Source organism: Amphimedon queenslandica, unplaced genomic scaffold, assembly GCF_000090795.2.
Source record: "Amphimedon queenslandica unplaced genomic scaffold, v1.1 AMPQUscaffold_13514, whole genome shotgun sequence".
NCBI classification, from domain to species: Eukaryota; Metazoa; Porifera; class Demospongiae; order Haplosclerida; family Niphatidae; genus Amphimedon; species Amphimedon queenslandica.
In genome coordinates this window covers 555,219-573,438 of record NW_003546250.1, presented here as the reverse complement: position 1 = coordinate 573,438, position 18,220 = coordinate 555,219, and the positions used below count along the sequence as shown (strand labels likewise).

General features: G+C 38.2%; 8 protein-coding genes across 8 annotated transcripts; 3 read left to right on the top strand and 5 right to left on the bottom strand.

The window, feature by feature from the left end:
- Window positions 1-31: 31 nt before the first annotated feature.
- Window positions 32-1,537, top strand: LOC100634092 (selenoprotein T2-like). Its single transcript, XM_020002387.1, has 4 exons — window positions 32-208; window positions 315-558; window positions 778-865; window positions 1,178-1,537. Exons 2-4 carry the CDS (start codon window positions 373-375, stop codon window positions 1,318-1,320), a joined length of 417 nt encoding a protein of 138 aa, XP_019857946.1. The 5' UTR covers window positions 32-208; window positions 315-372; the 3' UTR covers window positions 1,321-1,537.
- Window positions 1,538-1,547: 10 nt separating this feature from the next.
- Window positions 1,548-2,357, top strand: LOC100634300 (peptidyl-prolyl cis-trans isomerase NIMA-interacting 4-like). The gene is made up of 4 exons (XM_003383195.3): window positions 1,548-1,671; window positions 1,725-1,792; window positions 1,904-2,023; window positions 2,097-2,357. The coding sequence occupies exons 1-4, from the start codon at window positions 1,581-1,583 to the stop codon at window positions 2,253-2,255; spliced, it is 438 nt and encodes a 145-aa protein (XP_003383243.1). The 5' UTR covers window positions 1,548-1,580; the 3' UTR covers window positions 2,256-2,357.
- LOC100634174 (cell division cycle 20.2, cofactor of APC complex-like) lies at window positions 2,345-4,713 on the bottom strand. The gene is made up of 9 exons (XM_020002366.1): window positions 4,353-4,713; window positions 4,100-4,299; window positions 3,767-3,931; window positions 3,506-3,702; window positions 3,362-3,456; window positions 3,080-3,299; window positions 2,844-2,969; window positions 2,662-2,791; window positions 2,345-2,523 (listed from the first exon to the last, which is right to left on the bottom strand). The coding sequence occupies exons 1-9, from the start codon at window positions 4,598-4,600 to the stop codon at window positions 2,435-2,437; spliced, it is 1,470 nt and encodes a 489-aa protein (XP_019857925.1). The 5' UTR covers window positions 4,601-4,713; the 3' UTR covers window positions 2,345-2,434.
- Window positions 4,714-4,832: 119 nt separating this feature from the next.
- Window positions 4,833-5,591, bottom strand: LOC100634047 (profilin-2-like). Its single transcript, XM_003383193.3, has 2 exons — window positions 5,405-5,591; window positions 4,833-5,190 (listed from the first exon to the last, which is right to left on the bottom strand). Exons 1-2 carry the CDS (start codon window positions 5,531-5,533, stop codon window positions 4,912-4,914), a joined length of 408 nt encoding a protein of 135 aa, XP_003383241.1. The 5' UTR covers window positions 5,534-5,591; the 3' UTR covers window positions 4,833-4,911.
- Window positions 5,592-5,610: 19 nt separating this feature from the next.
- LOC100633964 (FUN14 domain-containing protein 1-like) lies at window positions 5,611-6,477 on the bottom strand. Its single transcript, XM_003383108.3, has 3 exons — window positions 6,243-6,477; window positions 6,023-6,098; window positions 5,611-5,968 (listed from the first exon to the last, which is right to left on the bottom strand). Exons 1-3 carry the CDS (start codon window positions 6,449-6,451, stop codon window positions 5,750-5,752), a joined length of 504 nt encoding a protein of 167 aa, XP_003383156.1. The 5' UTR covers window positions 6,452-6,477; the 3' UTR covers window positions 5,611-5,749.
- Window positions 6,478-6,486: 9 nt separating this feature from the next.
- On the top strand, window positions 6,487-10,599 carry LOC100633920 (PHD finger protein 14-like). Its single transcript, XM_020002237.1, has 20 exons — window positions 6,487-6,594; window positions 6,667-6,828; window positions 7,054-7,188; window positions 7,329-7,401; window positions 7,459-7,511; window positions 7,563-7,675; window positions 7,753-7,920; window positions 8,009-8,103; window positions 8,293-8,383; window positions 8,797-8,865; window positions 8,913-8,978; window positions 9,045-9,168; window positions 9,227-9,276; window positions 9,395-9,473; window positions 9,526-9,632; window positions 9,712-9,807; window positions 9,888-9,973; window positions 10,128-10,259; window positions 10,346-10,466; window positions 10,521-10,599. Exons 1-20 carry the CDS (start codon window positions 6,570-6,572, stop codon window positions 10,581-10,583), a joined length of 1,908 nt encoding a protein of 635 aa, XP_019857796.1. The 5' UTR covers window positions 6,487-6,569; the 3' UTR covers window positions 10,584-10,599.
- A 189-nt stretch (window positions 10,600-10,788) lies between these two features.
- On the bottom strand, window positions 10,789-13,152 carry LOC100633792 (replication factor C subunit 4-like). The gene is made up of 13 exons (XM_003383191.3): window positions 12,964-13,152; window positions 12,831-12,909; window positions 12,651-12,730; window positions 12,537-12,597; window positions 12,427-12,485; window positions 12,303-12,372; window positions 12,056-12,250; window positions 11,961-12,005; window positions 11,830-11,910; window positions 11,676-11,756; window positions 11,576-11,620; window positions 11,454-11,525; window positions 10,789-10,996 (listed from the first exon to the last, which is right to left on the bottom strand). Exons 1-13 carry the CDS (start codon window positions 13,089-13,091, stop codon window positions 10,901-10,903), a joined length of 1,092 nt encoding a protein of 363 aa, XP_003383239.1. The 5' UTR covers window positions 13,092-13,152; the 3' UTR covers window positions 10,789-10,900.
- A 57-nt stretch (window positions 13,153-13,209) lies between these two features.
- LOC100633664 (guanylate cyclase soluble subunit beta-1-like) lies at window positions 13,210-18,188 on the bottom strand. The gene is made up of 8 exons (XM_011409664.2): window positions 18,014-18,188; window positions 17,865-17,944; window positions 17,472-17,569; window positions 16,777-17,190; window positions 15,324-16,546; window positions 15,095-15,241; window positions 14,500-14,654; window positions 13,210-14,092 (listed from the first exon to the last, which is right to left on the bottom strand). Exons 1-8 carry the CDS (start codon window positions 18,014-18,016, stop codon window positions 13,480-13,482), a joined length of 2,733 nt encoding a protein of 910 aa, XP_011407966.2. The 5' UTR covers window positions 18,017-18,188; the 3' UTR covers window positions 13,210-13,479.
- Between the last annotated feature and the right edge of the window lie 32 nt (window positions 18,189-18,220).

Here is an 18,220-nt window from a genome sequence, read left to right as displayed (position 1 = left end):
ATTTAATTATTTTAATAATTTTTAAAATTAATTATTATTTTATTAGCCACACCCAAGTAGGGAGGTGCTTACACGAGGATATGGACCTGAAGTTGCTCTGTCTGTTTCTTTTCTTCAGTTCGATAGAAACTGGCCTGGGAGAAGGTCCTAAGCTAACTCACCCTGCTTTCACCAGTGCTGCTGAAATGACGCTTAAAGTAATCTACTGGTAAGCTTCAATGCTTCATTAATCATACATGCCCAACCTCCTGTAATTTTATAAGCCTATGATTAATAAGATTGTATTATTCACGAGATATCTGTTATTTTTATAGTCACAGCTGAGGGTATCGGAAGGTTTTTGAGCAGTACACTGCTCACCTGAGGGAAGATATGCCCTCGCTGAGTGTGGAGGGGAGGGTCTACCCAGCTGGTCCCGTTGCGACAGCGTTAAGTAACATTGTGTTTATTATTCGACTTTTATGTATTGCTGTTATCATTGGGGGAGGACCAGAGATGCTGCAAAGATTTGGTATTAATAATACGCCACAATGGCTACTTTGGATGTTTGAGAATAAGGTAGAGAGAGAGAGAGAGAGAGGAGGGGCAAACACTGATACAAACAAACCTTTTTTATGAAGATGGTTTGTGTATACAGAAGCAATTTAAACCTTAAGTGTAAAATTTTTAAGCACTGCGGAGTCTTTCCGCTTAGCTATAACAAAAAAGGTGCGATTGGAATTGACTCAAACTTTCTACATAATAATAATAATGATCTTCATCTTATCTTTATTGCAGATGGCCTCAGTCCTGCTTCTGGTGGTCATTGGAGGTCAGATTGAGAATCAGTTATTGTCAACTGGTGCATTTGAAGTCTATCTCAATGGTAATCCCATTAAACCTCTATAGGCTCTACAGCGGTGTCAAATGAATGCCTCCTATATATATAGCGTCAGCTTATTGTATCCTTTTATTGTAGAATTCAATACATCATATTACACATAACAATGCTATGTCCTATTGTGTAGTATGTTATAATGCATCTATTACACTGTAGGCAATTGTAATGATCAAATCTGTGCTTGCTATAAAATTCTTCTAATTCTTACAGCATTTAAGAACTTAATGCTTTAATTACTTAGTTTACTTGTTTTGTATATTAAGTGTTTTATTTCTATTTTTTAATTTTTTATTGTAGAGAAACTGGTCTGGTCTAAGTTAGACTCAGGTCGGTTACCTTCATTTGGAGAGTTCAAGTCATTGCTTGATGATCCCTCTATCCGCTCTTCCTCTGCCTCCTTTCTAGAACATAACGATGCACTCCCAGAAATGGAGTCTTAAAATAATATATAAATAATTATATTATTGTATTTATACTATTGTTGTGAATGGAGTTATTGATCAGTTGTAGATAATGTGAAGGAGAGAGAATAAACACTGTACGGTGTGTCTCTTTCCTGATATTTGAATATTTGCAGCTGGTTCTTAAATCTTTTTTGCATCCAAAGTGTGTGTAAATGTGTACCATAATTATTATAATAGACTTTATTTTAATTAATTTTATTGTGGGCGTGGTTTTATATTAATGCCAAGTCAGCATTATGCCCAAGGGCAAAGGTAAAGGAGGAGGAGGTGGTGGTAGTGCTTCTGGGGGCGGGAAAGGAGGTGGGGCTAAAGGAAAAGGTGGTGCAGGTACATGTTTGCAGTATATGTGTACTTCATTTTATTTTATTTAACATTTTTAGAAGGAGGATCAAGTGAAGCTACTGCTGGTGGCAAGGCAAAGAAAAGTGGAGGAGGAAATGCAATAAAAGTATGTACACATTTAAATGGAGTATCGATCTTATTTTATATGTTTTTGGGGGCAAATGCATATATGTCTGACGAAATGTGTCATCTCCTTTGTACCATTTAACTAATTCAGGTGAGGCACATACTTTGTGAGAAGCACTCTAAAGTAATGGAAGCAATGGAGAAGCTGAAGGCAGGTCAGAAGTTCAATGAAGTTGCTACTAATTATTCAGAAGACAAAGCAAGACATGGGGTACGTAAGAGAGAGCCATGCAACCTCATACAGTGACCATTAGTGATCGAATAGTTACTGGTTATTGGTGTAGGGTGACTTGGGTTGGATGACAAGAGGTTCAATGGTGGGTCCCTTTCAAGACGCTGCTTTCCAATTAGAGCCCAGCACTGTGGATAGACCAGTCTATACAGATCCTCCCGTTAGGACGAAATTCGGATACCACATCATAATGATTGAAGGAAAACGATAACAGAATCGTTTAACATTTAAAGTCAATTGCACAGAGTCAGAGATAGATAAAATTTATTTCAATCTCGATAATATGTTAATTTGACACAATACAGTAAATAAAGATGGTTAATTGTTGTATGAGACATTCCACAACAAAAAAATTAATAAATATGCAGGAGATTATAATCATTAAAAAAATTAAACATTCCAAATTCTCAATGTCTCATCAGCACTTGCTGTTATCAGTTTGGATCCATCGGGATTTAGTGAAATATGTAAAATACGATCTAACAAAAAGACAGATAAAGTGAATTGATATACTGTGTATATACATTTAAGTGATATAATGAACATTTAAATGGTGTAACTATTAAATGATCAATTGCACAAAATAATTGAAAAAAGATGTTGAGATAATAGCTGACCCGCATGTCCACTTAATTCAGCTAGTTTTGTCAACTCTGGTTCCAGTTTCCATATAATCACTTGGTTCTTTGGAAAACCATGTGACGTTATCAACTCTTTATGTACAGCTAACCATACAATACCAGTGACCTAAAAATACATAAGGAAAGAGAGAGAGTGATTACATTATAAAGGAACGTACTGTTGATTTGGCACATTTAGTTTTAATACATTCTCCTGTTGCTGTATCCCATAGCTTTATACACTTATCATTAGATCCTCCTCCAGTAGCTAAAATGAGTGGCTTCCATGGACACCAAGCCATTGCCTATCAATCAGGAACAAAACAAGAGTACCACATTCAAAAACAACACATAAATATACATGTAACTTTATACAAGAGCACATGCACTAAAAAGTACTCTTCATCTTCCTTACCTTTACAGCAGAAATATGTCCTTCTAGTACATGAATTGGACTGTGACTGACTGTTGGGCTCCACAAACAAATAGTGTTGTCATTACTTCCAGATGCTAGCATTGAACCGTCAGGTGACCATCGAAGTCCACATACTTCCATCTTGTGGGCCAGTAGCTTGCATAATAAATGCTCTCCCTGTCGTACATCGTGTATAGCCACTTCACAATCTTTTGATCCACTGAGAGGGAGAGAGTGGGAAAAAAGGATATTAAAAGAGAAAGAAATAAAAGCCACAAGTACCTAGCTAGTAAGTGCAGGTGCCAATGTAAGCAGCTCACACGACCAGTGTGAGCACGCATTGTCCGAATCTTCTTATTGATATCCGAATCATACAACTAATTAAAATAATAATGACAAAAGCAATATCATTTCCTGCCACTCTACCTGTATTCGACCATTGTCTAGTCCAATTGCTAGAAAGCGACCTTTCTCTGCCCATGATAGAGCAGTGATCATTACGCCTTCGTATCCAATCCCTTGCAACTGCTCCACTTCTTGCGTCTCGCCATACCAAAGGTAAACCTTTTCTTTTAGGGCTACTGCTACAACATTCTTCTTGCTCCAATCAAGCACGTTCAAATCTTTTAAAAGAAGAATAATAATTTTATTATCTTTTATTAAAGGCCGGGGGGTCTTTAAACGTACAAAAGTCGTTAACAATATCCGGAGCATCTAAAACCTTCTCTGTCTTCGTGTCAATCTTCCTTCTCTCCTCGAAATGCAGGTCTCCAAATCTTTTAGTGATGGAATGAGAAATGGAGGCACTACTGCCCACAGGACCACTTGTAACATACTGTGGTAAGTGATCATCTATCATGATACAGAGAGATCAGTGCAATGGTCACTTTTTGGTGAAAATTTGTAATTTTAAAACCCATCACCAAAAAATTGGCAAAATAAAGTTTCTAGCTTTCTATTGTAACTTTATAAATACATACACATATACATGTACATGTAGAAAAAACAGCAGCAACTCACCATTTCTTGGTGTATGGAATGAGAGTACCCCTCTGGGTACACTACCCTTACATGCTATCGACAGAAGTGACTTGCGGTACACCTCATCTTGAGGATCCTTCAGCTCATCGTCACTCTCATTCTCTTCGTTTGCTGGTTTCTGCTTTAATAACAAATATGATCCATACTCGTTTTGAATCGTGTTCCTCTTTGGGATAAATCTAAGGAAAGACAGAAAAAGGAGGGGTTGGATCGTTAATACTAGGAATCTCACCGACAGCTGTTAACTGAGCTGGATGGAGTCACACCAGGGCGAGGTGTGACGCCAGGAGTGTGGGCAGATTTGGTTTTCCTGGTTCTACTGTAACTGGGAGTTTTGGAAGAAGACTGAGAGAGATTGAGAGGAGCAGTATCAGTTCTTGGCTTCGTTGGAAGCCTTTTCCAACGCTGATCTGGGGCACTGGAGTCTGGGAGGACTCGAGGATGAGTGAGACCGGATAAATGAGAAGATGAAGTAGCCATAAGAGAAAAGAGAGAGGGACAGTTCAGTTTGAAATTGGAATTGGGAGGGAAATAATGACGTCATCAGCAACACGTGGGTGGGCGTGGTATAGTCTAGAAAATTAATAATGCATGAGCACATTTTAATTTTTTTGCATTTTTGTTTTATTTTCAGTTTTTAAATTTTATTTTTCATTTTTTGTATTTTTTCTGTTTCCCTTTATTTTAAAAAATTATTTTGTATTTCTAAAAATTTTATGAATTTTTAATTTTTCTCAAAAAGTATTTGGTGAAAAAGTATAACTACGGCATTTAAAATTAAAATGAGCATACTACAGTCCATGCTCAATCAAATAGTCAGCCATTTTTTCCATGACAGCATTACAGTTTCCAGGCTGGACACCAACTCCATACACACCAATCAGTAAAGCACGTTTCGTCTTCACAACACAGACGCCAGAGTCAGCTCCTTTGCGACCATACACTGATCTCCCAGGATCATCTCTTAACAGTATGTAGCTCCGATTCCCGACTTTGATGCCAGATTTCTTAAGTGTGGTGGTATCTCCCGTGATGCAAGTTACAAGCTTTGCTACTTGCTCTGTGGTCACCTGAAGAAAGTCAAACAGCAATAAAAACAATGATTGCATTCTAATTCTACATCATTTGCAGTAATGTGGAATGGGCAAAGGTTAAAGGAGTTGTGGAAGCCTAGAATTGCTTAAAATTTGAGCTCAATAGCCATTGCAAATCTAGCATTGTAATTATTAGGTTGGATGTTTATTGGTATCTATGGTAACCAGGCATATTGAGTCCAAAGCTCACATTAAATCCATCTGATGTGGCCCATGCCTCTCCGTCCAAGCCGTGTATGGCGGCCATTGTCACCTGCTCGGTTTTGAGGAGAGCATCGTCCACGTATCGCTGCCATTTCTCTTTCTTTGAGATGGACATGGTCCAAAGGATTGTTTATGTCTTCTAAAAGGGTGTGGCTCATAAAGGAATTTATTAGAGGTGTGGCTCATTAATTATGAATGTCAACACATGGTCAACATATTCAATTCACTGCACAATAACTCACTATTATTCAATACTCATAAGTCATAACATGATACTGTTTTATACAATGAATAAAATAAAGATACATTTGAATTATATGAAGATATAACATTAGAATGTAAATGCCACAACAGCACCAGAGATGAATCCACTTGAAATAAACATATGAGTCTGAGCAAAGTCGTAAAGTTTTTGAAACACTCCACCCTGACTGGCTGCTTCTTCTCCACTGATGGATCTCACATGAGTCTCAAATCGTCTCATATTGTGTCTAGCAAGTTCTTTGACTCCTTCTGTGTTTATTGACACAATACCTAGTGACACTGCACCCTAACAGAAAGAGGGTTCATCAATAGCGATAAGTTATAAATTAGAGAGACTTACCTGTAATGCAAGGAAGCCACAGCCGAGAACGAAAGCAGCTGTTCGACTGACCTTTCTGAACAGATATCCAGATACCCTAGGAAATTAAAATAAAATAACAACATTGATTATATAATTTTTAATAATAATCGTAATAATTTTTAATGGGCCAATTATGTGTCCCCCTTGTACATCGAATACCTTGCCTATCTACCAATGTCCCTAATAAACTAGTACATACCATCCAATGCCAAATCCCATTCCAAATTGTTGGACAGGGGACGAGCGAATAGCAAGTGCCATCACTCTTCGCTGGACCACTTGCAGTCTGTGCCTATCGAACGTGATGGCATCCAGCATCTCGTTCCCTTCTTCTCTCATCACATGGTTCATTGTACGATACACTGTTCCAGAAATATCTCCTTTTGTGTCTTCTTCAATGTCAGCCATTTTCTAATGATTCAATATGTAGGCGTGGCCTCTCAAATCAGGCCACTCCTACTACTCACATGCCATCTGAGCATTCTGAGGTTCTGCTCTGAAATCTGATGCAGGACAGCAGGAAAAAATGAGCGAGAACCGGGAGGCCCCAGGTCAGTTTCAAGCTGTTCTAGTTCCCCTATATACTTTTGGGCTCCTCGAGATATTTTTTATTATTTTCCCAGGCCCCAGTAGAAGGAAGAGCCTCCGCTCCTCCACCCGTCCCTCTCTCTTTAAAATAATGGATCCGTCTTGCATCAGCGAGCACTTTGGCATATCACTTAACTCTGATTCCTCCTCAGACGACGAGGAGTTCATTCCAACAGATGCAGCTGCTGTGTCTGAAGGTAACCTCTCATTCATAATACATTGTACTTTAATACTGCAAATGCTCTTTAAATTCTATTTTTTAAAATTGAGCTATTTTTTATATAAGCTGGTTATTTTTGTTGAATTTAAATTATGTGGATGAGGGCAGCTGCCATGGAATGTTGTTGGTTTTCGATTTTTAAAAGCATGTAGGAACTGTTCCATAATTCTACATGTATTGTATTGTTTGTTTTGATTTTCAGTATCTGATGATGGTGCAAGTGAATCAAGTGACAGTGAGAAAAGTGAGGAAGAGGAGGAGGGGGAGGAGGAGGAGGAGGAGGAGGAAAGGGAAGAGGGCCCAGGGGAAAGAGATACCATCAGTCCCACCACTTTTGGTAAGTGGATTATATTGTGTAACAACATAAGATTAAGTGTTGCTGCATTACTTTGCATGTAAGACCTACATCATGTACTATCCATTTATGATGCAGCTTCATTCATTTTTATAACGTTATACATTTTAAAAATTCAATAGAATCAGTTGACATGGCCGTCACAATGACTAACGATGAATCCACTCCCATTTGCTCTGTCTGTCTGGAAACAGCGTAAGAGTTTTTATAACCTCTCTCTCTCTCCTCACCCTCTCTCTCTCTCTTTTTCAGACATGATCACGATATTGTAACTTGTGATGCCTGTGGTCTCTCAGTCCACGAAGGTATAGTTTCAATTAATTACAATACTCCATGGCAACAAGCCACTCCCACAGGTTGCTATGGAGTCCCTGAAGATGACGGCGTTGATGAGACCCAGTCTAATCTCTCCTCTTTCTCAACCATACCCTGGTTCTGTGATTCCTGTAGAGCTGGAGTTGAAAACCCTGTATGTCACTGATCAATCACACACACTCTCCCCCTCTCTCTCTTTTTCTCTTATAAATTTTAAATTCATTTCTTTAGTCCTGTTGTCTCTGCCCAGTTGAGGGTGGGTTATTCAAGCAGGCCATTAACGGTGAGTGGGTCCATATTGTGTGTGGACTCTATTGTGAGGGGGTGGAGTTTATCAACCCCTTGCTACTCAGCGGAATAACTCTTGACCAAATCAACCCGTCAAAATTTGGGGCAAAGGTGAGTGGGCGGGATTGCTTTTGTGGGCGTGGCAGTATAAATATTTGATATAGAAAATAAATTTGTATTTATTTGTTTTATTTTGTAGAGCTGTCAGTTGTGTGATGAAGACTGGTTGAGTCAGACTGGTATATGCATACAGTGTGATGCTGGACTGTGTAAAGTCTACTTTCATGCTACCTGGTAATTCACACTATACATGTCTCTCCATCGGGTACATGGTCTTTATAAAACCACCACTTCCCTTGTCAATCTTGAAGCCTGAACTGCTTGTAGATTTACATGTACATGTATTATTATTTCTTACTTGCTTTCACTCGACCTTTAGCCATTTTGTATGTAAGGGAATTAAGTCTTTCTCTGTCTCCTTAGTGGTCTTAAGAATGGTTTATTGTGTGAATCTGATGATAGCGTCAGGAGCAGCCTCAGCCCTAATGAAGGAAGACCAAAGAAGAGGAGAAAGGTAGTGATTAAAGAATGAAAGAGTTGATTGTATGTACATGTCAATGTGCAATGTACAAGTATAAGGGACCAAATTTTGCCAAAAATGAAAGTTAGAAAATTCTCCATTTAAAATTTTTTTCTGATACGTATACATGTTCTTATATTGTGTTTCAAGTTGGAACTCATTTAGATAACATTTGGATTTTTTATGAATTTTTAAAGCTCCTCCAAAATTGGGCGAAAGTCCCTGTATTATAGTACAGGGTCATTGACCAAATTTTGCCAAAAATGAAAAGGAGAGAATTCTCCATTTTAATAATTTTATCTGATACATATACATGTTCTTATGTTGTGTTTCAAATTTGAACTCATTCTGATCACATTTGAATTTTTTACGAATTTTTAAATAAATGTAACGTCTTTCACTTACAGGAAGAGATCACTGATCCTTACTTTGCACATTGTCTCGCTCACAGTGATAAAAAGGAAGTAAAACGAAAGGTACCGTTCCTGAGTTAAGAGCACATCATGTGCTATTTTGCCTTTAGAAAAAGAGATACTATAAAATGATTGAGAGCATCAAAAGATTCAAAAAACCTGAGAATGACACAAGAGTGAGTATGATTTTGTGTTACTATGGACTAGTACATCCACATCTCTCTTTTTCTTTCTCTATCAAGCTTAATAAATATTTACTTGAAGCTAATGAATCTTACTCTAAAATGTTTAAAGAGATGAGAGAATGGTATCAACCAGACAAGATAGTTAAGCAAGGTCGTCGTCTCTTGCAATCTCACCCTGAAGGTACATGTCTATATAAACTTCACCCATTAATATTGTTAATCTTTGTTGTATGCTGCAGCTTTCAAATTGCTCACAAGAAAGGCTCAGCTCTTAGGGTTTGGGCAAGATGTAAGCTTCAAAAATGCTCCTCCCTCTCTCTCTCTCATCTTTCATTTTTCTTTCACAATATTTTGTACTCATATTTAAAATTGTCTCCTTTTTTTATTTGTCTCTTTCTCTCCTTTAGAGGACGACTTTATCTTCTCATTCTTATCGTGGTAACGTACCAATTGGTTTGACTGAGGAGTTCGTCAAGTTTTTTAACAGTCAGTGCTTCATTCTTTGTGTTTATTTGATGTTTAAGTTTCAATTCATAAGGTCGTATGCTGAAGATTAACAAGTTAAAGACAGAAAATGATCAGCTGTCGGGAAAACGCTCGCAACTGAAGGACAAGTCACTTAAGATACAAGAGGCTAGGAAAGAAGTAAAAGATCTTTTTCCCCCACGATTTTAAGTTTTAAAAATTATCTAATTTGCCTCACCTATTTTATCTTTTTTTCAAGACGGATGCTGAATTGGCAGCTGTCAAACAAAACTGTCACATATTAAGTGACAGAATTAAAATCATTTGTACCCTAGCTAACGAAGCAGCTGGAAAGGTAAGTGGCTCCTGTTTGAATTAAGATTATTCTTGCTTTTATAAATTTTACATTTTCACTCTCTCGTTTCATTATTATAGCCAATCTTGGATTCATCAAAATATCTTGTTGATATTCATGATGATGACGACAATCCCAACTGCAACAATGACCACACCTCTCAAATGTAAAGTGTACTATAGTCCAGAATAGATGCAGCTAACAACTCAACATTACATGTGTATCATATTTTAAAATTATTTAAACCAAATAAACTTCATTAGTACACAATTCAATGTGCACAGCTGCATAATGTGATTTGTATTTTGAATCTCCCGCAGGTGCTGCATTTGTAAAGGATGTAATGATGACCACCTGATGGCCCAGTGTGATACATGTAGTCTCTACTATCACATCAACTGCTTAGATCCTCCTCTTACGAGAGTCCCTTTAAAAACCTCTAGACAAGGATGGTAATTATTAACATATAATACACATAGATATTACCATGTATGTATTTATGATCATATCCCCATCTTTCCTCTCTCTCTTTCTCCAGGCAATGTGAAGATTGTGGTTTAAATAGTGAGGATGAGTTAAAGCCAGCCATCCCACACAACTCTGATCCACAGTCAAGTTTTGGTAGGAAGATTAACTTTTCAAACAACTGGCAGTTCATAGTATGAGAGAGAGAACTGGAAAGATTTATTGTGAATTTTTGTGATATTATTTAGGAATTTTCTCCATTAAGGAAAGTAAGGAGACAAGGCAAAAAAAGAGGAAGGAAAAGAATATAAAAATATTCAGGAAAAAGAAAGAAATAAATAATAATAATAATAAAAATAGGTGAATGTATTAGGTGATAATATTATTTTTTTGTATTTTCACTATATACTTATATGAAGATATGACTGACTTATTACGTACATGTAGATGTATTTTTTTAGTGAAATAGATAGATTATTTTTGTGGAATAGATATTATTATTACTTATTTAATATTAATTTTAATAAGTCAATGAATCATAATATATTGTATTGTGCTTGATCTTAGTATTTATATACTTAGAGTACATGTAGGAATAATAATGATCACTAGTATTGATGTGCTAATGTTAAGTTGCTTGACAGAATTGTGTCATTATGAAACTGGAAATGTCAAGGAGCTGGAGATATTCGTCTGCTCCATCAGATAATCTCCTATCCACAACCTATGAACAGAACAAAATGTATCAATATATATCAGAAAATGTAATAAAAATTGGGGGTGATTTTTGAGCCTATAGTACAGGGCATTTTTCAGAAATTGACCAATTTTTAAAAATGACCATAACTTGAAAAATATTAATCGGAATCGTCTCAAACTTTCTACATAGCATAAGGACATCAATATGTATCAGAAAATTTAATAAAAATTGGGGGTGATTTTTTAGCCATTTTTTTGGAAAAAACCATGGGCTATAGTACAGGGATTTTTTCAGATTTTGGCCGATTTTTTAAAATGGCCATAACTCAAAAAAATTAAGTCGGAATCAGCTCAAACTTTCTACACAGCATAAATACATCAATATGCATCAGAAAATGTAATAAAAATTGGGGGTGATTTCGGAGCCATTTTTTTCAGAAAACATTGCCCATGATCTAATTGATCTTTGATCAGTTGCTTACCGCCATCTGTTCACATATTGCTGACTTTTGTAAGTCGTTCAATTCACAATGAGTAATAATGACATCATTCAACTAAAGAGACCGTCACTCAAGAGTATATGCACACGATATAATTTAAATACTTGATTCATAATCTGTACAGCTGGAAAACCTTCTGCGACAAAATTCTATTAACAGACATACTAGTTTAAAAGTTATGTACCAAAAATTATCACAAAGTACCTTTACTGCAGTTTCCAGTTGATCGTACGAGTTTGACGAGCAGGTCTTGAGTAATCCTTCAATGAGTGATTGTGGCACTACCTAAACAAACTACATTAAATACAGCTGGCAGACCGTGTAGTTTCATAAAAACAACTCTTCCATCAATTCTTACTCCTGCAATTTCCATTATGTCCTTTTCAGTGACTTCCTCGTCTCCTTTAAGTCTGTAGCCACTTTGAAGAAATGTTATAGCCTTTTAAAGCGTCGTATCATTAGTGTACAAGTATAGAATGATTCTTATACCTTTCTCATATCTCCATCAGATGTTTCTATTATCCTATCTATGGCCTAAAGTATTACAAAAATTAGAAAAATCTCCTCATCCTCTCCATTCTTACCTTCTCATTACATTTCACATTCTCTTCTCTACAGATATATTCCAGTCTGGTTCGTAAAATGGCCGAGGAGAGAGGTTTGAAGCGAAACTTTGAGCAACGTGAGGTCAGTGGCTCAATGATACGACTGATGTAATTACAAATGAGACAGAATCTTGTTGAAGTGGACTCCTTTTCCATTGTCCTTCTTAAAGCAGCCTTTTATAATAAAAAGGTAATAGAGTACACAATTATTTTTTTTTGCTCTAACTTGAGCCGCTTGCGTCATGGAGTCTGCCTCGTCCAGTATGACTATCTTGAAACTGGGACATGGTTTACCGCTAGTCATGATGATGATGATCATGTGACAAGTGTATGACTGACATGTGACTTACTCTGGTCGACTGGCAGAGGCGGAGTGTCGGGCGAAAGACTTTACTTTATCTCTGATAACCTTAGGAAAGAGAAGAAAATAAATAAAGAAAATGTTATTTATATATTATACCTGTATTCCTCTATCATCTGATGCATTTAATTCCAGTATACGTGATTTATACAAATCTCTACTACAAATTTAAATAATAATACTTACAGGCATCTCTGCCAATTATTAACTGACCCAAAGAGTTCGTGGGCTATTGCTAAAATGGCTGACGTTTTCCCAGTACCAGGTGGGCCGTAAAAGAGAAGATTTGGAAACTGAAAAAAGATATAGCAACTTCCTTTTTTCATGTATAAATTGTCATGCAAAAATATATTTAGTTACCAAATTACCACTATTTATGACAATCAAACTCACATCAGACCCAGTTAATGTCTTTTTCAATACACTCACGACTTCATCCTGATGCACAACATCGTCAACAACTTTGGGACGACTAGAATTAGTAGAGGAACAAGTAAAATCTTTTATTACTGACTATAATCCGTACTATTTCTCTACCCAGGGGACTTTCCTCTTCTCGACGGGACCTTGCTGAGCCGAGTTCTTACTTCCTCCTACGTTCTTGTCTGCTCCTTTACTTTTGGCTCGCCCTCCAGGCTGGAAGAAAGCATCCATGCTTATTCACTAGGCACTAGGTAACGCCCATACAGCAACACACACGTGGCATATTTAGCTAAAGTGTCAAATCAAAGCAGATCTTGGTCATTAATAACTACAGATTTATCACTAAATATTGATGGCACTGATGCTTCAACGTCAAACATCAAACACTTCTAATAATTATAACCAAATACATCAATAATACAAAAAACAGCTCCAGTTATAGCTGGTAGGCACTCATCAAGAGTGCAAGTCATTTCTACCAGCTATACAGTAACTGCAAACAACAGGAAATATAAATAAATAAAAAGATAGTTAGGAGTTTAGTGCATACAATGTATTAATTGCTATACATTTAGAAAGGAGTATAGATCAGAGCATAGCTATGAATGAAATCAAGGTGTTAGCTAATGGTGCACTTTTTATTCTGTTTGAGTTCATCACAGTCTGCAGTCTCTTGAGGTTCCTCTCTCATCTTCCTTTTGCTCTTTTTCTTCTTTCGCTGTTTCTTAGTTTCCCCTCCACTCTCATTCATGAGCTCGCCATTCACTGGAGTTATCTTGTAGTAGCTGTCACGATTGACTGATCTTTTGGAAGAACTCTTTTCCAGTGTTGCCTCTCCCTCTCCTTCACCTGATTCATTCTTTGTCTGTTCCACATTAACTGCTACATCCACTTCTTGTGTCTCGGCTGCTGACTCAATCGGTACATCAAAATTTAAAAATGATCCACCTGATTGCTTTGACTGTACCGAGACCTTACGAAGTTTTTCCTGTGAGCTTCCTCCTACCCCAAAGACAGGTGCTGGCGCGTGAGTGGAGAAGGAGGATCTTGGAACGTGGTGCAAGGACACAAAAGAGTCCGAGTTTTGTTTCTTCATTAGCTTGTCTTTCTCGGCTTCAATAACGACATATTTGTGCGACGGTTCAACAAAGTATGTTCGCTGTTTTGTGTCCAGTCCTTTGACTGTAATCTCTCCACGGGATGTCAGAGTGACCGGCTTGCCAACCAAAGTACTACATGAATGAGAAAGTGATAACTCTCTATTCACAATACTTAGAAGTTAGAATTTTGCTATTTGCCAATAGTAATTAGATAGTACGATGCTGCATAATGTGTTTGTAGTATCTATGGTTTTAGGCTATGCTTAGTTGTTTACACAGTAACGAAAAAAAGCAATCCGCAATGTAATCCGTATAGTTTTGTGCCTGTTTTATGCTTCTGTTTACACGGAAACGAATAAAAAGGCGATAGAATTTTGACAGGACTTTATAGAGGCTAAAACTGTGTTCAAAGTGTATCATTTTAAAAAAGATGCTTCTCGCATTGCTGTGTAAACCCAGCCTTAATTACTCTATTACATAGAGTACAATGTGAAATGATATTACTATTAAATGTACATACAAATGAAACAAGAGCTCACTTGAAAGTAGAGGCACTGATGTGTATTTTACCAGCTGTTCCATGCGATTCCATCCGACTGGCGAGGTTAACCGTGTCACCAAAGAGACAGTACCGCGGCATCAGCGTACCAACAACACCGGCCATTACTGCTCCAGTATGAATACCGATACGTATCTACAAATGAAAGCAAGTGAATACTTGAACATGAACATGAATATCAGCAAGTGAATTCATTATGCCTATATCACCTACTGTGAATATCAGTAAAATATTTGAGTAGCTCTAAGTCATGCAACGTTAATGTTTATCCTCATTCAATGCATGTGTGGTGACCCTGTATTCATCTCCTAATTATATTTACTATGTAGTACAGTGGAGTGACTCTTCTCTTCTGTAGCATTGACGAATGTTTCAAATTCCTTTCATTTCCTCCTCTCCTCTCCCTCACAAAAGCAAACACTCATTACTGACATTATGCATTCTGGCCTGCATGTTCATCACACACGTGCATAATAACTAACACAATAACATATGGTCTTACTGTAGCACAAACAATAATTACATTACAGGCATGCATATACACACAAATAAAGAAGCAGACCATTGTTTTATACCTTTAGTGGTTTCCCAGTGGTTGGGCTGAATATTTCACTGGCACTCGTTCTCATTTGGAATGAGAAGGAGGTGACAGCGTAGCCGTGATCCTCTGCTGTCTCCAGTAGACCAGCAGTCACCATGTAAGCATCTCCTATTGTCTCAACCTTTGGAGAGAGACAATGACAGAAAATAAGTAAAGACAGTTAACTTTTCATAAAGAAATTTTTATGTACATGTAATGCATACTTTGTAGACTTTAAATTCGTCTATGTAGCTGTCAAATCTTGTATAAAGATTATTGAGCATTTTGACCACTTTTTCTGGATGATCACATTGACTGCATATTGTCGTAAATCCTTCTATATCGCTAAACAAAATGGTGACATTTGAATGAAACGTAGCCTGAGCCTCTTCACCATGTTTAAGCTGCCTAGCGACAGGCACTGGAAGCATTGCATGGAGAAGGTTATCAGCTCTCTCCCTCTCATTCTGTACCCTGGTCTTCTCCTCTTCAAGTCGGAATTTCATCACCTCAAGCTGCGAAGCAGTGTTCATCTCAGCTCTCAACTGGTGATTGAGTAGAATGAGATCTCTTGTGACATCGTGTACCGGTATATCGCTGAGGTACAGACCTTGGCTCTCTAATTCTTTGATGCTCTTGACCCTCGGGGAGCCGATAAAGAGTATAGGACTTGTGGACTGAGAGGAAGAAGTGGGAACCATCTGACCACGAAAGTGTATTGGGGGGACATCTTTGCCTGAGGAAGCCGTATTTGATTTTTGCTGTATTGTTTTGGCTTGCAATACAAATTCATTGTGGACACGAGAGCGAATGTGCTGATACGTAAAGGAAGGAATGGCTGGACGGATTATGCTGAATATGTCGGTTAGTTTCATTTGATTGTTGATCGCGAGAGGGAACAAGCGACTGAGGGACACACCCATATACTTGATGACAAAATTGCAATCGAATATAATGTGAAACGGGAAAAGGGAGCGGAACAGGTATGGGGTTATCGGCCAGTCTTCTGCTGGTATGAAGATGCTACCACGTCTAGAATGACTGGGGGTTACCATAGAGAGATGGGGAAGGAGGGAAATCGGCATGGAGGATCGATTAACAGGCTGCAAGACATTAGCAATTTGGCTTCGAATGGACGAGGCAGACTCGAGAGATTTGTCAACAGATTTGGCATCTTCATCGATCACTTTATTCTTCGTCTTTCTAACTTGACTCTCATCCTCGTCTTCATCCTCTTCCTTTACTCTCCAGAGCTCTAACTCGCTGTCGTATCGTGACACATTCACAAAAGGACACGTTTGACTTTCTGTAGTGAGACCAGAGGGAGGATGAGCAACTCCAGCAATTCCAGCAATAGGTCCCTCCATTTCCATTGCCTCTTGAACCAAAATGACACTGTTTCTGTTGGAGTGTTGTACGCCAGGCATAACCCTCTCACCTTGCAGTCCTGTGAAGAGAGAGAGAGAGAAGGAGAGAGAGAGAGAGAGAGGGGGGGGGAGAGAATGATTACAAGTGAGTAGATCTATACTACTAACAATGTGACTATACAAGAACAAAGGAATGTTAATGAATACTAAATCCTTTACGTAAGTATTAAATATTCACGGAATTAGAGAATGCTTGTACATGCGTATACTATATCCACTCCCTCCCACTTATCCTCTCTTCTCTGCTTACTATCTATCCATGAAGGATCAGAGCGGCTGGATTCCTTTACGGTTATGGTAAAGACACAATGGTGACATAGTGCAACGCCTTCCAGCTTTTCACTCATTTGCAACTCCATGTCAATGTCAAGCTTGTAGAAATCCTTAGCTACGGCCCTCACTATTCCAATGACTATCGACTGTAGACCTGCTCGACAGGAGTAGTAATGAAGCTGGAGTCCTTCCTCTGTCTTCTCACACTGGAAAGAAGGTGCTCTCATCTCGAGGTAGGTCGTTGATAAGTGGGTGTGGAGTGAGTCCAGGTTGACCAGAAACCCAAAGAGGTCGTGTCCGAGTGTGTTTAGCATGTAGCTGTGCCCAGACTGCTTTGTCTTCTCAAAGAAATGCTCACCAAAGCTCTCTAGCAGTTTCTCGAGAGGTAAATCTGTAGAAAAATGGACTTATTTCCCCTTTCAAAATACATGTATATAAACACAGCAATAATGTGGTGATGTCACTACAGACAGGACATAGTACATTAAATGGTTTAATCAAGAGTGCATAATGGGCTAATGCCATCGGTGTGCATTATACAGACAAGTGTAGATGTACATGTACATAAATAATCTAATTTTAGTCCAATGCCCATTACTCATTCATACTCTTAATGGCTTAATGAAATGTTTGCATATCTTCTCTCTTTCTGCTCTCTCCTTCTCTTCTTACCTAGCACGTCACAGGCCGCTTGCACGATTTTGAAAAGCTTCTCTTCATCGTAGTACTGATATGTCATAAACTCTACTTCCTTTACTGCAGCCTTTTGGCTAGTTGGAAAGGATGACAACATAAATAAAGTGCAAGTCAATTGATGTGTGTCCATGCATGTTGGTAGAGAGAGCGTGAGAGAGGAAGGGAAGAGAGAGTAAAGACAAGGATAATTGATGCCATAGTAATAAGGATAATGCAGCTCCTTATTGTAAATACTATGCATGTCCCTAGTTGCAAACCACAAGACCCCAAGGCCCTAACTCCTTCATTTATTAGCAGAACGCTTGGCATGTACTGTTCAGTCAAGAGCTGAGAAACAGCTGACTTGAATTAGGCCGAGCGTCTTCTTACCATATTTCCTTCCATTTGGTGTCGTCTCCCTTGCAAACCTTGAGCACCAGGCCTTGTACTGTGTTGTATATGAGACCATACTGTGAAATAAGAAGATAAAGAGGAACGTCATAAACACTAAAGTGACACTCTAAACGATTGAAGCTTACCATTACAAGCTGTCTGGAGGAAACCACTCTACCGAGTCTTTAACTACAGGCAAAATCTGCGCTGGAGGCTGGAGTGACTAGCTCTCAGAGAGAAATTGCGTAGAAAGGAAAGAAAGCAGAAGAGACGGACCCTAGCACGCAGACCTATGCGCGGCACATACGAGGTCCGCCCACGCAACAAGCATAGCTTAATGAACGGTCGTCATG

What these genes read in the sequence shown, in the direction of transcription:
- LOC100634047 (XM_003383193.3), bottom strand. Translation starts at nt 5,533, where the DNA reads ATGTCCATCTCAAAGAAAGAGAAATGGCAGCGATACGTGGACGATGCT. An exon ending in CCACATCAGATGGATTTAAT is followed by an intron (nt 5,191 to 5,404) that starts GTGAGCTTTGGA and finishes GACTTTCTTCAG; the next exon opens with GTGACCACAGAGCAAGTAGC.
- LOC100633920 (XM_020002237.1), top strand. Translation starts at nt 6,570, where the DNA reads ATGAGCGAGAACCGGGAGGCCCCAG. An exon ending in GACCAAAGAAGAGGAGAAAG is followed by an intron (nt 8,384 to 8,796) that starts GTAGTGATTAAA and finishes TTTCACTTACAG; the next exon opens with GAAGAGATCACTGATCCTTA. An exon ending in CTAACGAAGCAGCTGGAAAG is followed by an intron (nt 9,808 to 9,887) that starts GTAAGTGGCTCC and finishes TCATTATTATAG; the next exon opens with CCAATCTTGGATTCATCAAA.
- LOC100634174 (XM_020002366.1), bottom strand. Translation starts at nt 4,600, where the DNA reads ATGGCTACTTCATCTTCTCATTTATCCGGTCTCACTCATCCTCGAGTC. An exon ending in ATTCCATACACCAAGAAATG is followed by an intron (nt 3,932 to 4,099) that starts GTGAGTTGCTGC and finishes GTATCATGATAG; the next exon opens with ATGATCACTTACCACAGTAT. An exon ending in GACATATTTCTGCTGTAAAG is followed by an intron (nt 2,970 to 3,079) that starts GTAAGGAAGATG and finishes CCTGATTGATAG; the next exon opens with GCAATGGCTTGGTGTCCATG.
- LOC100633964 (XM_003383108.3), bottom strand. Translation starts at nt 6,451, where the DNA reads ATGGCTGACATTGAAGAAGACACAAAAGGAGATATTTCTGGAACAGTG. An exon ending in ATGGGATTTGGCATTGGATG is followed by an intron (nt 6,099 to 6,242) that starts GTATGTACTAGT and finishes TTAATTTCCTAG; the next exon opens with GGTATCTGGATATCTGTTCA. An exon ending in GTGGCTTCCTTGCATTACAG is followed by an intron (nt 5,969 to 6,022) that starts GTAAGTCTCTCT and finishes TCTTTCTGTTAG; the next exon opens with GGTGCAGTGTCACTAGGTAT.
- LOC100633664 (XM_011409664.2), bottom strand. An exon ending in AGCGGCCTGTGACGTGCTAG is followed by an intron (nt 17,191 to 17,471) that starts GTAAGAAGAGAA and finishes ATTTTTCTACAG; the next exon opens with ATTTACCTCTCGAGAAACTG. An exon ending in ACGAATTTAAAGTCTACAAA is followed by an intron (nt 15,242 to 15,323) that starts GTATGCATTACA and finishes CTCTCTCCAAAG; the next exon opens with GTTGAGACAATAGGAGATGC.
- LOC100634300 (XM_003383195.3), top strand. Translation starts at nt 1,581, where the DNA reads ATGCCCAAGGGCAAAGGTAAAGGAGGAGGAGGTGGTGGTAGTGCTTCT. An exon ending in GAGGAGGAAATGCAATAAAA is followed by an intron (nt 1,793 to 1,903) that starts GTATGTACACAT and finishes TAACTAATTCAG; the next exon opens with GTGAGGCACATACTTTGTGA. An exon ending in AAGACAAAGCAAGACATGGG is followed by an intron (nt 2,024 to 2,096) that starts GTACGTAAGAGA and finishes TTATTGGTGTAG; the next exon opens with GGTGACTTGGGTTGGATGAC.
- LOC100633792 (XM_003383191.3), bottom strand. Translation starts at nt 13,091, where the DNA reads ATGGATGCTTTCTTCCAGCCTGGAGGGCGAGCCAAAAGTAAAGGAGCA. An exon ending in CCATGACGCAAGCGGCTCAA is followed by an intron (nt 12,251 to 12,302) that starts GTTAGAGCAAAA and finishes TTATTATAAAAG; the next exon opens with GCTGCTTTAAGAAGGACAAT. An exon ending in ACATAATGGAAATTGCAGGA is followed by an intron (nt 11,757 to 11,829) that starts GTAAGAATTGAT and finishes TAGTTTGTTTAG; the next exon opens with GTAGTGCCACAATCACTCAT.
- LOC100634092 (XM_020002387.1), top strand. Translation starts at nt 373, where the DNA reads ATGCCCTCGCTGAGTGTGGAGGGGAGGGTCTACCCAGCTGGTCCCGTT. An exon ending in TTTGGATGTTTGAGAATAAG is followed by an intron (nt 559 to 777) that starts GTAGAGAGAGAG and finishes TCTTTATTGCAG; the next exon opens with ATGGCCTCAGTCCTGCTTCT. An exon ending in ATTTGAAGTCTATCTCAATG is followed by an intron (nt 866 to 1,177) that starts GTAATCCCATTA and finishes TTTTTATTGTAG; the next exon opens with AGAAACTGGTCTGGTCTAAG.